The sequence below is a fragment of the Tachyglossus aculeatus genome, chromosome X2, assembly GCF_015852505.1.
Source record: "Tachyglossus aculeatus isolate mTacAcu1 chromosome X2, mTacAcu1.pri, whole genome shotgun sequence".
NCBI lineage: Eukaryota > Metazoa > Chordata > Mammalia > Monotremata > Tachyglossidae > Tachyglossus > Tachyglossus aculeatus.
Window position 1 is genome coordinate 14554379 of NC_052100.1, and position 17688 is coordinate 14572066.

General features: G+C 48.5%; 1 protein-coding gene across 1 annotated transcript in view; it reads left to right on the forward strand.

Moving 5' to 3' along the window:
* The window catches only part of ADAT3 (adenosine deaminase tRNA specific 3), a 38897-nt gene extending 26245 nt beyond the window's left edge, over window positions 1-12652 (forward strand). The window contains 2 exon segments of the mRNA XM_038770767.1: window positions 11246-11605; window positions 11607-12652. Of these exon segments, the coding sequence (XP_038626695.1) occupies window positions 11267-11605; window positions 11607-12374 (1107 nt within the window). The 5' untranslated portion in view covers window positions 11246-11266 and the 3' untranslated portion in view covers window positions 12375-12652.
* Window positions 12653-17688: the final 5036 nt, after the last annotated feature.

Sequence of the window (17688 nt, forward strand, 5' to 3'; positions counted from 1 at the left end):
CCCTGCTGAGAGCTCACCTCCTCCAGGAGGCTTTCCCAGACTGAGCCCCTTCCTTCCTCTCCCCCTCGTCCCGCTCTCCATCCCCCCATCTTACCTCCTTCCCTTCCCCACAGCACCTGTATATATGTATATATGGTTGTACATATTTATTACTCTATTTATTTATTTATTTATTTTACTTGTACATTTCTATCCTATTTATTTTATTTTGTTGGTATGTTTGGTTCTGTTCTCTGTCTCCCCCTTTTAGACTGTGAGCCCACTGTTGGGTAGGGACTGTCTCTATGTGTTGCCAATTTGTACTTCCCAAGCACTTAGTACAGTGCTCTGCACATAGTAAGCGCTCAATAAATACGATTGATTGATTGATTGATTGATTGATTAACCCCTGGCCCACTTCCTTCCTCTGGCCTGGAATGCCCTCCCTCTGCACATCTACCAAACTAGCTCTTTTCCTCCCTTCAAAGCCCTACTGAGAGCTCACCTCCTCCAGGAGGTCTTCCCAGAGTGAGCCTCCCTTTTTTCCTCCCCTCCTCCTTCTCCTCTCCCCTTCGCCCCCCTCCCTCCCTCTGCCCTACCTCCGTCCCCTCCCCACAGCACTTGTGTATATTTCTACATATCTTTACTCTATTTTATTTGTGCATATTGACTATATTTTTTAATCATGTGTATAGAGCTATAATTCTATTTATTCTGATAGTACTGACACCTGTCTACTTGTTTTGTTGTCTGTCTCCCCCTTCTAGACTGTGAGCCCGTTGTTGGGTAGGGACCGTCTCTATATGTTGCCGACTTGTACTTCCCAAGAGCTTAGTACAGTGCTGTGCACACAGTAAGCGCTCAGGAAATACGATTGAATTAATGAATCAATAAGACTTTGAAGGTGGGGAGACTCATTGTCTGTTGCATGTCTATCTCCCGTGCTCTAAACTGTAAGCCTGGTGTGGGCAGGGATTGCCTCTCTTTACTGCTGAATTGTATCTTCCAAGTGCTTAGTACAGTGCTCTGCACACAGTAAGCACTCAATAAATACAGTTGAGTGAAGGAATGAATAGGGAAGGCATTCCAGGCCAGAGGCGGGACATAGGCAATAAGTAGGTGGCAAGATAGACAAGATTGAGGTACAGTGAGAAGGTCAGCACCAGAGGAGTGAAGTGTGCGGGCTGGGTTGTAGTAGAATCCCATCTGGATTACTGTATCAGCCTCCTCTCCGATCTCCCATCCTCCAGTCTCTCCCCACTTGAATCCATACTTCACGCCGCTGCCCGGATGGTCTTTGTCCAGAAACGCTCTGGGCATGTTACTCCCCTCCTCAGAAATCTCCAGCGGCTACCAATCAACCTATGCATCAGGCAAAAACTCCTCACCCTGGGCTTCAAGGCTCTCCATCACCTCGCCCCCTCCTACCTCACCTCCCTTCTCTCCTTCTACAGCCCAGCCCGCACCCTCCTCTCCTCTGCGCTAATCTCCTCACCGTGCCTCGTTCTCGCCTGTCCCACCGTCGATCCCCAGCCCACGTCATCCCCCTGACCTGGAATGCCCTCCCTCTGCCCATCCGCCAAGCTAGCTCTCTTCCTCCCTTCAAGGCCCTACTGAGTACTCACCTCCTCCAGGAGGCCTTCCCAGACTGAGCCCCCTCCTTCCTCTCCCCCTCCTCCCCCTCCCCATCCCCCCAGCCTTACCTCCTTCCCCTCCCCACAGCACCTGTTATATGTATATATGTTTGTACGTATGTATTACTCTATTTTATTTGTACATATTTATTCTATTTATTTTATTTTGTTAATATGTTTTGTTTTGTTCCCTGTCTCCCCCTTCTAGACTGTGAGCCCACTGTTAGGTAGGGACCGTCTCTATATGTTGCCAACTTGTACTTCCCAAGCGCTTAGTACAGTGCTCTGCACACAGTAAGCACTCAGTAAATGCGATTGAATGAATGAATGGAAGAGTAGCGAGGTGAGGTAGGCGCGGTCAAGGTGATTGAGTGATTTAAAGCTGATGGTAAGGAGTTTGTGTAATGCAGAAGTGGATGGGCAACCACTGGAGGTTCTTGAATGGGGAAACATGGCCTGAACGTTTTTGTAGAAAAATGATCTGGGCAGCAGTGAAGTGTGGACCGGAGTGGGGAGAGACAGGAGGCAGGGAGGTCAGCAAAGAGGCTGATACAGCAAGGTGGGATAGGATAAATGCTTGGATTAACATGATAGCAGTTTGGATGGAGAGGAAGGGGAGGATTTTAACCTTGTTGTGAAGGTGGAACCAACTAGACTTAATGATGGATTGAATGAGAGAGAGGAGCCAAGGATAACGCCAATGTTACGGGCTTGTGAGACAGGAAGAATGGTGGTGCCGTCTACGATGATGGAAAAGTGACAGGGAGGAAAAGGTTTGGGTGGGAAGATAAGTTCTGTTTTTAGACACGTTAAGTTTGAGGTGATGGGACATCCAAGTGGAGATGTCTTGGAGGCAGGAGGAAATCATCATCATCATCATCAATCGTATTTATTGAGCGCTTACTATGTGCAGAGCACTGTACTAAGCGCTTGGGAAGTACAAATTGGCAACATATAGAGACAGTCCCTACCCAACCCATTCTAAAAGGGGGAGACAGAGAACAAAACCAAACATACTAACAAACTCAAATAAATAGGATAGATATGTACAAGTAAAATAAATAAATAAATAGAGTAATAAATATGTACAAACATATATACATATATACAGGTGCTGTGGGGAAGGGAAGGAGGTAAGATGGGGGGGATGGAGAGGGGGACGGAGGGGGGAGAGGAAGGAAGGGGCTCGGTCTGGGAAGGCCTCCTGGAGGAGGTGAGCTCTCAGCAGGGCCTTTGAAGGGAGGAAGAGAGCTAGCTTGGCGGATGGGCAGAGGGAGGGCATTCCAGGCCCGGGGGATGACGTGGGCCTTGGGTCGATGGCAGGACAGGCGAGAACGAGGTAAGGTGAGGAGATTAGCGGCGGAGGAGCGGAGGGTGCGGGCTGGGCAGTAGAAGGAGAGAAGGGAGGTGAGGTAGGAGGGGGCGAGGTGATGGACAGCCTTGAAGCCCAGAGTGAGGAGTTTCTGCCTGATGCGCAGATTGATTGGTAGCCACTGGAGATTTTTGAGGAGGGGAGTAATATGCCCAGAGCGTTTCTGGACAAAGATAATCCGGGCAGCAGCATGAAGTATGGATTGAAGTGGAGAGAGACACGAGGATGGGAGATCAGAGAGAAGGCTAGTGCAGTAGTCCAGACGGGATAGGATGAGAGCTTGAACGAGCAGGGTAGCAGTTTGGATGGAGAGGAAAGGGCGCATCTTGGCAATGTTGCGGAGCTGAGACCGGCAGGTTTTGGTGACGGCTTGGATGTGAGGGGTGAATGAGAGAGCGGAGTCGAGGATGACACCAAGGTTGCAGGCTTGTGAGACGGGAAGGATGGTAGTGCCGTCAACAGAGATGAAATGTGAGACTGCAAAGAGGGAGGGAGATCAGACCTGGGTATCATGTACCAAATGATAGGTTTGGGTATCATCTGCATAGAGGTGTAGTTGAAGCCATGTGAGTGAATCAGTTCTCCAAAGGAGTGGGTGTAGTCGGAGAGTAGAAGGGAACCGAGACCTGAGTCTTGAAGGACACCCACAGTTAGGGGATGGGGAGCAGAGGGAGGAGTCTGAGGAGAGACTGAGAATGAGCGGCCAGAGATCCACCCCTCTCCCTGTCCCCTACCTCCACTCCCCTTCCACAGCTTCAGCCAAGTGCGGCTTGTGGAACTCCCACTCTGTCATGGGGAAGCTTCCCTTCATTCTTGACCTGTTCCTGTCTCAGTCATTCCTCCTCCTCGCCATCACTGAAACCTGGCTCTCCCCATATGACATGGTCTCCTCTGCTGCTCTTTCCAGAGGTGGCCTCATCTTCTCCCACTTCCCCAGACTCACTGGCAGAGGAGGAGGTGTTGGTTCCTTCTTGTGCGTCAATGCCACTTTCACACCATTCCACCTCCCACATCCCTTTCTTTCCCTTCCTTTGAAGCCCATATCGTCCACCTGTACCATTCACTCCAGATTCTAGTAACTGTCATCTACTGCCCCCCCAGGTCCCACCTCCAACTTCTTTAACCATTTTGATCCCTTTCTCACATTCCTTCTCTCTTTCTCTATGCCCATTTTGAACCTTGGGGACTTCAAATCCACATAGATGTTCCTAGTGACCCTTCTGCTGACCACCTTCTATTATTACTCTTCAACTCTGCTGACCTCCGGCTCCACCCCACCTCCCACACTCACCAACGTGGCACACACTCCACCTTATCATCTCTAGCCACTGCAGTCACTACCCTCACCAACTTTGAAATCCCTCTCTCTGATCACAGCCTCCTCACTTGCCTCATCTCTCACACCTCCTCCCTGTAAATCTATACTATTTCCCCCCAGAGATCTCTGATCTTTTGAACCCATCCAATTTTCTGAACTCATCATGCCCCACTTAGCCTCCATACCCAAACTATCCTCCTTTGATGACCAAATACATGCTAAACAGCACCACTGAACTCAACCCACTTGTTCCCCTATCTCTTCATTGATCTCATACTCGTAACCCCCAACCTCGGATCACTTGTACTGTCCACTTCCTTCGCTCTTGCGCTCGAGGCACAAAGCGCTGCTGGCAGAAATCTAAGTATCAGGCCGACTTGGTCCGCTTCAAGTTTGTCCTTGCTTGCTTTAACTCTGCCCTCTCCTCTGCCTGGCAAAACTATTTCTCCACCCTTATTGACACTCATGCCCATCACTCTCGCCGGTGTTCCAGACATTTAACTCCCTCCTCTGGCCCCCTGGCCCCCCACCTCCCCCATCCCTTGCCCCCAGTGACCAGGCCACCTGCTTTATTAAGAAAATTGCAAGTGTCAGGCATGAGCTTCCTAAAATCGCCCCTGCCCCTCCTCAGCCCCTCATCATTCCTGCCCCCTCTTCAACTCTCCCATCCTTACCAGCAGTATCTCTAGAGCCTGCCTCCTCTCAAAAGCTAACCCCTCCACCTGTGCTTCCAAACCCATTCCTTTGCACCTTATCAAAACTTTCTTCCTCCCTTCTTCCCTCCCTAACAGCCATCTTCAACTGTTCACTCTCAATTGGCTTCTTCCCCACGGCTTTCAAACATGCCCATATCTTCCTCTCTTAAAAAAACCCTCCCTTAATCCCATGGCTCCATCCAGTTATTGCCCCATTTTCCTCCTACCATTCCTCTCCAGACTCCTTGAGTGAATTGTCTACATCCGTTGTTTCAAATTCCTTTCCTCCAATTCTCTCCTTGACCTCCTCCGATCTGGCTTCCATCCCCATCACTCCAAAAAAACCACTCTCTCAAAGGCCAATGACCACCTCCTGGCCAAATCTAATGGCCTGTACTTCATCCTAATCCTCCTTGACCTCTCAGCTGCTTTCAACACTGTGGACCACCCTCTTCTCCTGGAAATATGATTCAACCTTGCCTTCACTGACTCTGTCCTCTCTTGGTTCTCCTCTTTTCTCTGTAGCCGTTCATTCTCAACCTCCTTTGCTGGCTCTTCCTCTGGTTCCCACCCCTTAACTTTGGGGATCCCCCAAGGTTCAGTTCTGGGTTCCCTTCTATTCTCCATCTACACTCACTCCCTTGGAGAACTCATTTGCTCCCATGGCTTCAACTAACACCTCTATGCGGATGAGACCCTTCTAGACTGTGAGCCCACTGTTGGGTAGGGACCGTCTCTATATGTTGCCAACCTGTACTTCCCAAGCGCTTAGTCCAGTGCTCTGCACACAGTAAGCGCTCCAATAAACACGATCGAATGAATGAATGAGACCCAAATCTGCATCCCCAGCCCTGATCTCTCTCCTTCTCTGCAGTCTTGCATTTCCTCTTGCCTTCGAGACATCTCTACTTGGATGTTCTCCCGTCACTTCAAGCTTAACATGTCTAAAATAGAACTCCTTATCTTTCCATTCAAACCTTGTCCTCCCCCTGACTTTTCCATCACTGTAGATGGCACCACCATCCTTCCTGACTCACAAGCCCGAAACCTTGATGTTATCCTTGACACCCCTCTTTCATTCAACCCACATATTCAATCTATCACTAAATCCTGTCGGTCCCCCCTTCAGAACACTGCTAAAATCCACCCTTTCCTCTCCATCGAAACTACTACCACGTTAATACGGTCACTCATCCTATCCTGCTTGGATTACTGAATCGGCCTCCTTGCTGACTTTGCATCCTCCTGCCTCTCTCCACTCCAGTCCATACTTCACTCTGCTGCCCGGATCATTTTTCTACAAAAACGTTCAGGACATGTCACCCTCCACTCCTCAAAGAACTCCAGTGGTTGCCCATCCACCTCTGCATCAAAGAAAAAGACCTCACCATTGGCTTTAAAGCACTCCCCCCACCTTGCCCCCTCCTACCTCACCTGACTACTGTCCTTCTCCAACCCGTGCGTCCCGCACACTTTGCTCCTCAAGTGCTAACCTTCTCACTGTACCTCGATCTCACCTGTCTTACCACTGACCCGTGCTGGTGACCTCCAGCCCACCTCTTGCCTCTGGCCTGGAACCCCTTCCCTCCTCAAATCCAACAGACAATTACTCTTCCCGGCTTCAAAGCCTAATTGATCCCAGACTAGATCCCCTCCCTTTCCTCTTCTCCCACTCCCTTCTGTGTCACCCTCACTTGCTGCTTTTGTTCTTCCCCCTTTCCAGCCCCGCAGCACTTATCTGCATACTTGTAGTTTATTTATTTATATTCATTCATTCAGTCAGTCATATTTATTGAGCGCTTACTGTGTGCAGAGCACTGTTCTAAGCGCTTGGGAAGTACAAGTTGGCAACATATAGAGACGGTCCCTACCCAGCAGTGAGCTCACAGTCTAGAAGATGTCTGTCTCCACTCTCTAGATCGTAAGCTCACTGTGGGCAGGGAATGTGTTTGCTTACTGTTGTATTGTACTTTCTCAAGCACTTAGTACAGTGATCTGCATACAGTAAGCGTTCAATACATAAGATCAAATGAGTGAATTGAGTGAAAAAGATAGATGAACCAGGAGAGGACATTGTCAGTGAAGCCAAGGTTGATAACGTTTTCAGGAGAAGGGGGAGGTCCACAGTATCGAAGGCAGCTGAGCGGTTGAGGAGGATTAGAATGGAGTAGAAGCAGTTGGATTTGGCATGGAGGAGGTCATTAGTGGCCTTTGAGAGAGTGGTTTTTGTGGAGTGATGGGAGTGGAAGTCCGATTGGAGGGGGTCAATGAGAGAATTGGAGAGGAACTTGAGACAGCAGGTGTAGACAACTCGCTTGAGAAGTTTGGAGAAGAATGGTTGGATGGCAATGGGGAGGGAGCTGTGGAGTCAAAGGAGGTTTTTTTTAGGATAGGGGAGACATGGGCATGTTTGAAAGTAGTGGAGGGAAAAAGCCATTGGAGAGAGAACAGTTGAAGATGGCAGGGAGGGGGTTAGGTGCTCAGGTAGAGGGGGTGAATTTTGAGAAAAGGCAGGAGATGTTCTCTTGAGATACTGCCGGGAAAGATGGGATAATTGAAAGAGAGGCAGGATGGGGGAGAGTCAGGAGATTTTTAGGGCGCTCAAGCCTGATAGTATCCATTATCTCACTGAAGTAGGTGGCCAGATCATTAGGGACAAGAGATGTGGGAGGTGGCGTGGTGGGTTTGAGGAGGGAGATAAACCTCTGGAACAACTGGCGAGGGCAGTGGGCATGGAGAAATAATTTTGCCGGGCAGAATTAAAGCCTGTAAGGATAAACTTGAAGTGGATGAGATTGGCCTGCTATCTAGATTTCTGCCAGCAGCACTCTGGGGCTTGTGCACAAGAGGGCGGGCTTGGAGGTGATCCAGAGCTGTGGGATAGTGATACAAGAATTGGCAGGGCGCTCTCTCCTCACCCAAATGGAAGCAGGGGCCAGAAGTCAACTGGTGTGTCCACTCTCTGCTGCTGCCAAAACTGAGCACTGTTTGGAGCAGTTAGAGTTGTAGCAGGTGAAGATGAGTTTGTGATGGAAGAGGTTTGCCTGGAGTCTGGATTACCGTCAGTAGCACTCTGTGGTCAAGCACGAGAGTGGGAGAAGAGTACTGTGGAGGTGACCCAGGGCCGTGGACTGGTGGTTTGAAATAAATGGAAGGACAGGAGAGTGAGGGAGTTGAGTTCTGTGGAGAGGGCATAATTGAGGGAGTGAATTTGTGTGTCAGGAAAGGTAAGTTGAGTAAGGAGACCAAATGGACCATGATGACTTTGAAAAATTGGAGAGGGTGGAAAGAGTGGAGGTCTCTGTTGGATAACAGGACAGTTCAGTGGAGGGACAGAACAGGGAGGTGTGGGTGGGAGAAAAGGTGGCTGAGGTGGTTGTGGTTGGCGAGTTGAAATTCAGAGTTGGTAAGCGACTAGAGATGATGAGTTGGAGCATGTGTCCAAGTTGGTGATTAGTGAGGTGGAGGAGTTGAGGAGTGAGAGGAGAAAGGCACCAGGGAAGTTGTTGGAAGCATCCACATGGATATTTAAGTCCCTGAGCATCAGTGTAGGGATGGAGAAAGAGAAGAAATGTGGCAGAGACACTAAAATGGTTAAAAAAATTGGAGGTGGGGTCTGGAGGTTGGGTATGACTGTGATTACTAATTGGAATGGTTGGTAGAGGCGGATGATGCGGACTCCGAAGGATGAGAAAGAGAGGGGATGTAGGGGGTGGGATGATGCAGAATCTGCTTCGGGGAGCAAGAAGGAAGCCAACTCCTCACCGTTTCCCGGTGAGTCTTGAGGAATGGGAGAAGATGAGGCCCCATAAGCATTTGGGTCTGTATCCCATGAGCACTTTGTTTTTCACCCTGCTCACGCAGCACTTATGTACATCATATCCATCTGTAATCTCTTTTAGTGACTGTCTCCCCCTCTAGTCTGTAAGCTCCTTGTGGATAGGGACTGTGACTACCAACTCTGTTGCATTGTACTTTCCAAAGCGCTTAATACAGTGATCTGCACACAGTAAGTGCTCTGTGGCACAATGGATAGCACATTGGGCTTCTAGCATTGTGGAAGGCATTCGGAGGTTGTGGGTTTGAGTCCCACCAGTCGGGCTTCTGTTTTTTAGAGAAGCAGCGTGGCTCAGTGGAAAGGGCACGGGCTTTGGAGTCAGAGGTCATGGGTTCAAATCCCGGCTCCACCAACTGTCAGCTGTGTGACTTTGGGCAAGTCACTTAACTTCTCTGGGCCTCAGTTACCTCATCTGTAAAATAGGGATTAAGACTGAGCCCCCCGTGGGACAACCCCAGTGCTTTAGAACAGTGCTTTGCCCATAGTAAGTGCTTAATAAATGCCATTATTATTATTATTATTAAATACCATTGATTGATTGGATAAATGGGATTGATTGATTTGTGTGAGTGCTAATTTCTAGCCGGATCCTGGGCCAAGCATGCCTGATCCAGACTGTGGCCAAGATCAGGCCAAAAATCCAGACTGCCTATTCCCAGATTGAAGTGGGGCTGGGAGCACCCATTCCCCACTCAGGTTAGGAGAGACACCCTTCCCCTTCATGGCAAGGAACCCAATCAGAGTTCCTGCTTCCACCAGCCCACTTCTTGCTCTGAGGTGCAACTAGTGTCTTTGCCCGCACAGTTGCACCTCCTTGGGGCTAGTGGAAGTGTCTTTGCTCTGGATTATTTTTCAGTCCTGGTAGTAAAGCTGCTCCTCAAGAGAAGTGGAGGCCACCTTCTTTGGTAAGTTGAAGTAGTGGGTATGTTATTAGTTTAATACAAATAACCGTCTTCTTTATTTCTTGTGCCTTTAAAGATAAGACATTCAGCGTGGCCTAGTGGGAAGAGCTCAGGCATGGGAGTCAGAGGACCTCGGTTCTAATCCCCACTCTGCCACTTGTCTGCTATGTAACTTTGGGCAAGTCACTTAACTTCTCTGTGCCTCATTTACCTCTTCTGTAAAATGGGGATTAAGACTGTGAGTCCTATGTGAGACAGGGATGTGTCCAACCTGATTATCTTGTATCTGTACCAGTACTTAGTACAGTACCTTGAAAATAAGCGCTTACAAATACCACCGTTATTATTATCCAAACAAAACAATTTCAGTCAGTGGTATTTATTGAGAACTTACTGTGTAGAGTACTGTACTAAATGCTTAGGTGAATGTGCTCCCTGCCCACAAGAAGCTTAACAATCTTAGAGGTTTAGATTTGTTGCTTTATTGTAGCAATTCTGGAAAAGTAAAACAAGGGAGTTGGTGGATGAGGGGATGCCGGAGAAAGTAGTGTTGATTTTAAGGCTCAGATTTTTTTTTTTTTTTTTTTGGTAACTTGCACATATTTTCCAAGTGGCTTGTGACTTTCAGAGACATTTTCAGTTAAGTTCTTTTTAATACATATTCTTCCTAAGTGTTAATACATACCATGAGGTTATTATTTTAAGCTTGGGCTATGCATATATGTTATCCAAGAAAAGTACCAAGAAGAATCTCTTTTTGCAAACTGAATGTACCTGGATGTATAATTGCCAAGAAGGATGAGGAGAAAGGAAGAGTCATTTTTGCAGTTTTCACCCTTAGAAGTAGCCCCTTTTACCGGTCGTTAACTTGGACCAGATCCTAATGATGTCAGCATTTCTGTTGAGAAAGGAGGTGTTTGGTTAGATCAGGTTCCTTAGTTCTGGCACCACCACCCTTTTCATGTGCACAGTAGGTAAGTGAGAAGACATCAAAGCAGGAGACACTTTTGTACAGTGTAAAGGTTCTTGGCTGCCTAGCCTAAACCTAAGGAATAAAAGTATAATTTACATCCATTACAGAGTTAATATGAGATGGGAAAAGCATAAGATGAATTTCATAAAGTAGTGTTAAGATGGTTCTGTATTTGGCAAACCTAATTCAAAGAGAATGAGAGAGAGAGGTAGTTTGTCAGATAAAGGAAGGCATAATAACAATGAGGCTTTGAGATGTACAAAGTATCAAATTGAAATGTATGTATGTATTACCGGTGCGAAACAGTGGGATGTCTGAAATTGAGTATATGGTCTGTCCCTTGAGCAATTCAGCTATTAAAAATGCCACTTTGCATAATCAGCATAAATCTCTGTGAAGTCACAGTGGAGCTATCAAACCTTGGAATGAAGGTAGCTTCCTTGAAACGTTTGGTTTGGGGGCTCAGGCCTATATGGGCTAACTGCTGTCCCCCTCTGATAGACGTTGCTCTCCTCCAATCTCTATTTCCTACAGTCTTCCTGGTCCACTGTCTCAATGAAGAAGATGGAGCAGGTCCACTGTCCAGGGGACCAGCATGGTGAAGGGAACCTTGTTCCAGACCCAGAGCTTAGTTCTTGGGAAGCTCTCCCAGTGCTTCCAGATCACCAGACTCAAGGAGTTGAACTGGTTTGGGCCTATGCGATTCCTGTCCTGGACAAGAAGACGACATCCCGGCTGGTGAAAGAGGTGTCTGCAGTCTACCCCCTGGTGGGCCAAGGACATCTCAAGAGGGTCCAAGCCAGTCCCCACGCACTGGAAATTTTGCTCTGTCTAGCGAGCCAGGGTGGAGACACGGTAGAAGGCGTACGGTCCCTTTCTGAGCTCCTCCCCCAGTGGACAGATAGACTGGAGCAACTTAGGAGAACCTTATCTTGTGCACGTGCCAGCTCATCCACTCTTGACTAGAGCAGAGTTTGAGGAAGCTAAACTCCACTGGCCTACAGTCTTCCTTGAAAACAAACACTTTTCCAATGCCCTCCAAGGCCTCCTTTTCTCAAAGGAAGATAAAGCCAAGATGCAAACTTACATGGAGAAGGCCATCCACACAGCCCGGCAAGGGGCAGAAAAGGGGATGAAAGCTGTTGGGGCGGTAGTTGTTGACCCAGCCACGGAAGGTGTGTTGGCTGTAGGCCATGACTGTAGCAACACCTCAAATCCATTACTTCATGCCACTATGGTCTGCATAGATCTTGTTGCCCAAAGACAAGGCAGAGGTGCCTATAGTTTTAATGCTTATCCTACTTGTACCATTTCACCATCAGGGGACCGAGCCATTCCCTTACCGGCTAAAAGCATTCAGCCAGGGGTGGTGTGGAAGTATGAATCTAGGCAAGATGGCCTGCCCTATATTTGTACTGGCTATGATCTATATGTCACCAGCGAACCCTGTGTCATGTGTGCCATGGCATTAGTGCATTCCAGGATCCAGAGAGTCTTCTACGGGGCATCGTCACCTGATAGGGCATTGGGCACCAGATACAAAATCCATTCCAAGGAGGACCTCAACCATCATTTTGAAGTATTCAGAGGCATCTTGGGGACTGAGTACTGCAGTTTGGACCAAAAAAAGCAAGGACAGCAGTGTGTCTCCTCACAGCTCTGATCTCATTTCCTTCTCCTGTAGCCATGCTGTCCTCTGAGTTGGCCAAGCCTTTTTCTTCTCATTTTGGGGAGGCTATCTTTCCCATGGGTGTTCCCAAATAGAACATTATCTCTCCTAATGCTAAAAAGTTGTGTACCGATCTGTCCCTCCGTAGCTTCTCATTCACGGTAAATGTCAAAAAAAATATCGCTCGACCACATTACTTGTGTCAGTTTGCAGTTGGTTTGTTGTCCGTGTCCCAGACCTTAATGACCAAATAAACAAGACTGAAATTTAAAGAGTTAGCATCTTTTGGGGGTGGGTGGTTGGGGGGTGCGAGTGGTGGAACTGTCTTCTCAGATTGCATGGTGAAGCAGTGAGTCCACTATTCCCTAATCTCGAAATCCTCATGTGCAGCGTGGCTCAGTGGAAAGAGCACGGGCTTGGGAGTCATTATGGGTTCTAATCCCAGCTCCGCCACTTGTCAGCTGTGTGATTTTGGGCAAGTCACTTCACTTCCCTGGGCCTCAGTTATCTCATCTGGAAAATGGGGATTAAGACTGTGAGCCCCACATGGGACAACCTGATCACCTTGTATCCCCCCCAGTGCTTAGAACAGTGCTTTGCACATAGTAAGCGCTTAACAAATACCATCATTATTATTATCATTTACAATCTCTGTGATGTTTTGGCTATTGTCCTTGTGAATTGCCTTAAAACTCTGAAATGCTAAAATAAAAATGGCTCGAAGGGGGAAGGAGAAACTGTAGAAGTTACTAGAAGGGAGAAATTCACTCCTGGGGACCTCTTCCCTGGAAAAAAAGGCTAATTTGATTGTTACAGGGATTGATCAATCAATAGTATTTAGTGAGCACTTACTGTGTGCAGAGGACATTACTAAGCACTTAGGAAAGTACAATAGAGTACAATCCTTGCCCTCCATGAGCTTACAGTCATGTTGGGGAGACAGACATTAAAATATATTGCAGTAGGTGAAGCCACAGAGTATAAGGTTTTGGGCGTAAGTGTGTAGGGGTTAGGGAAGTATCAAAGTGCTTAGCGGGTACAGGCCCCAGTGCATAGGCGAGGCAGAAGGGAGGGAGAGGGGTCTACAGAAGAGAGGTTAGTCAGGGAAGGCTTCCTGGAGGTGACATGATTTCAGTAGGGCTTTGGAGATGACAGTGGTGAGGTCTGTCAGAAATGAAGAGGGAGGGAGTTCCAGGCAGGAGGGAGGATGCCGAGAGATGAGGTACAGTAAGGAGTTTAGTGGGAGAAGGACCGAAGTATGTGGGCCGGGTTATAGTGGAAGAGGAGCTAGGTTAGGTAGGAGGGAGAGAGCTGAATGGGTTTCTTAAAGCCAATGGTGAGATGTTTCTGTTTGATATGATGATCAATCATACTTATTGAGCGCTTACTATGTGCAGAGCACTGTACTAAGCGTGTGGGAAAGTACAATACAACAGAATTAGCAGACATGTTCCCTACCTATAACCAGCTTACAGAATTTTTGTTTATAAGAATATTCTTGGTAGCCAAGAGAAGTATGGAATGAGGAGGGGAGAGGCTGGGGGCCAAGAGGTCCACGAAAAGGCTGATGCAATAGTTGAGGTGGGTTATGACAAGGGACATGTTAAGTGCCTCCATCTGTACCGCAGCCAAGCACAGGGGAGCATTGGGAAAGAAGGAGTGGGAGTAGTTGATTGGGGAAGGAGCCCTTCAGCCATTTGGGGGCAGAAGTTTTGGGAAGCCACCTGGAGGGGCAGGTCTAAGGAGAAAGGTTTTCCACGTGGGGGTCCTGAGTTTAGAATCCCAGAGGAATGAGGCACCCACCCCTGAGGGGAAACAGGTCTGTGGATCAGCAGAAGACCTATACCAGACACCTGTAAATCCAGCGAGAAGGTTTTGGAGAGGGTAAACCTGGAACCTAGGATGCCCCAAAAGAGGAGGGGAGCAGACCAAAAGAATGTGTATGCCAGGACACTAAAAGAAAAGTAAAAAATGTCCTGAGGAAAGGGGGAAGTGTTTAAAAGAGAGGAAAAGGCGTTTTGGATTGGACTTCTGTTGTATTTGTTAATTAACTCTTTAATACTATATTCAATTTGTCTAGTAAAAGCCAATTGAGAGCACCTCTCTGTCTCTCTGTGGTATGGGCTCGGGTAGTTTTGGGATGCTGGGAAGCTGTGTTTACCTGGGAAGCAGAGGGAGGGATAAGGAGAAAGAACTTCCTCTAGCTTTCTGCAGCTAGCCTTGGAAGGGAGGGAGGCTTGTTGTTTTTGCAGGGGAGTGGGGGTCATATTTGAGAGACAGTGGGGTGATGGTAGCAGCCAAAAGGGGTGTAAGGTGGGGTTTGCAACGCAGGATGCCCCAATCCTGTCCATCCCTAGAGGGAAAGAATTGACGGGCTTTAGGACCTAGCGGGCATTATGTAGGACCCGGGCTTCCCCAAGAGACACCGAAGGCCCTTTTGGCTGAGATTTAGGCTGAGACGTTCCAGGTATGTCACACGGTCCTCTTTGCTGCTGACTTTACACTCACAACCTAGGGGAGCTCATTTGCCCCTGTGACATCACCTACCACCTCCTTGCGGATGACTTCAAATAGATGTCTAATTTCCTCCGTCTGTCCCTGGGACAGTGGATGGTCCTCCAGCCCCTCAAGCTCACCGTGTCCAAAACTGAACTCCTCATCTTCCTGCCCAAGTCCTCCCATCCATCCAACTTTCCCATCACAGTTGACAACACCACCCCCCGATAGCTAAATGCTTGGGGCAGTCCTGGGACCAAGGCAGCCCACCCCAAGTGTCCTACAGACCAGGGTGAACTGGGGGTCAACAACCTAGAGTTGATACCACTACCATCCTCCTGCTCGCTGAAACTTGCTACTGTGGTATTGCCTTGACTCTTCCCTCACTTTCAACTCTCACATTATCTTTTGCTAAATCCTGTCAGTTTTTCCTTCACAGCATTTCTTGAATCTGGCCCTTCCCCTCCATCCAAACAGCTACCCTCCTGGCCCAGACGCTCGTCATATACCAAGAAGAATACCATACCAGCCTGTTCCTTGGTCTCCCCGCCTGCAGTCTCTCTCCCCTCTCTACCCTGCTGCATGCAATTTGCCCATAACGTGAGGATGTGGGAAACTTCCATATAGATTCCCAAAACTACATCTCCAGCCCTGATCTCTCTCCCTCTTTGTGGTCTCCCATTTCCTCTGGCCCTCAAGACATCTCCGCTTGGATGTCCTGCCGACACCTCAAACTTAACATGTCCAAAAAAGAATCCTTTTCTTCCTACCCAAACCATCTTCCCCCTGATTTCCCCATCATTGTAGACAGCACCACCATCCTTCCTGTCTCACAAGCCCATAACCTTGGCATTAACTTTCTCATCTCTCTCATTCAACCCACATATTCAATCTGTCCTGTCAGTTGAAACTTCACAATATTGCTAAAATCCACCCTTTCCCTGCCATCCAAACTGCTACTACCTTAATCCAAGCACTTATCCTATCTGCCTTGAGTACTGTATCAGTTTCCTTGCTGACCTCCCTGCTTCTTGTCTCCTCCCACTCCAGTCCATACTTCACTCTGCTGCCCAGATTATTTTTCAACAAAAACATTTCAAGCCGTGTTTCCCCACTCCTCAAGAAATTCCAGTGGTTGCCCATCCACCTCTGCATCAAACAGAAACTCCTTACCATCTATCAATCAATCAATCGTATTTATTGAGCGCTTACTGTTTGCAGAGCACTGTACTAAGTGCTTGGGAAGAACAAGTTGGCAACATATAGAGACAGTCCCTACCCAACAGTGGGCTCACAGTCTAAAAGGGGGAGACAGAGAACAAAACCAAACATACTAACAAAATAAAATAAATAGAATAGATGTGTGCAAGTAAAATAAATAGAGTAATAAATATGTACAAACATATATACAGGTGCTGTGGGGAAGGGAAGGAGGTAAGATGAGGGGGATGGAGAGGGGGATGAGGGGGAGAGGAAGGAAGGGGCTCAGTCTGGGAAGGCCTCCTGGAGGAGGTGAGCTCTCAGTAGGGCCTTGAAGGGAGGAAGAGAGCTAGCTTGGCGGAGGGGCAGAGGGAGGGCATTCCAGGCCAGGGGGATGACGTGGGCCGGGGGTCGAGGCGGGACAGGCGAGAACGAGGCACGGTGAGGAGATTAGCGGCAGAGGAGCGGAGGGTGCGGGGTGGGCTGTAGAAGGAGAGAAGGGAGGTGAGGTAGGAGGGGGCGAGGTGATGGACAGCCTTGAAGCCCAGGGTGAAGAGTTTCTGCCTGATGCACAGATTGATTGGTAGCCACTGGAGATTTTTGAGGACGGGAGTAACATGCCCAGAGCGTTTCTGGACAAAGACAATCTGAGCAGCAGCATGAAGTATGGATTGAAGTGGAGAGAGACATGAGGATGGGAGATCGGAGAGAAGGCTGATACAGTAGTCCAGACGGGATAGGATGAGAGCTTGAACGAGCAGGGTGGCGGTTTGGATGGAGAGGAAAGGGCGGATCTTGGCAATGTTGCGGAGCTGAGACCGGCAGGTTTTGGTGACGGCTTGGATGTGAGGGGTGAATGAGAGAGCAGAGTCGAGGATGACACCAAGGTTGCGGGCTTGTGAGACGGGAAGGATGGTAGTGCCGTCAACAGAGATGGGAAAGTCAGGGAGAGGGCAGGGTTTGGGAGGGAAGACAAGGAGTTCAGTCTTGGACATGTTGAGTTTTAGGTGGCAGGCAGACATCCAGATGGAGATGTCCTGAGGCAGGAGGAGATGCGAGCCTGGAGAGAGGGGGAGAGAGCAGGGGCAAAGATGTAGATCTGGGTGTCATCAGCGTAGAGATGATAGTTGAAGCCGTGGGAGCGAATGAGGTCACCAAGGGAGTGAGTGTAGATCGAGAACAGAAGGGGACCAAGCACTGAACCTTGGGGAACCCCCACAGTAAGGGGATGGGAGGGGGAGGAGGAGCCTGCAAAAGAGACTGAGAATGAATGACCGGAGAGATAAGAGGAGAACCAGGAGAGGACGGAGTCTGTGAAGCCAGGGTCAGATAGCGTGTTAAGGAGCTAGTTGAAAGCACTTAATCACCTTGCCCCCCTCCTACCTCACTGCTCTCCTACTAGAACCCAGCCCACACACTTTGCTCCTCTAATGCCAACCTACTCACTGTACCTTGATTTCGTCTATCTCGCCGCCGATCTTTCATTCATTCAGTGTTATTTATTGAGTCTTACTGCGTACAGAGCACTGTATTAAGCACTGCACCTCTTGCTCATGTCCTGTCTCTGGCCTGGAATGCCGTCCCTCCTCATATCCGATAGTTACTCTCCCCC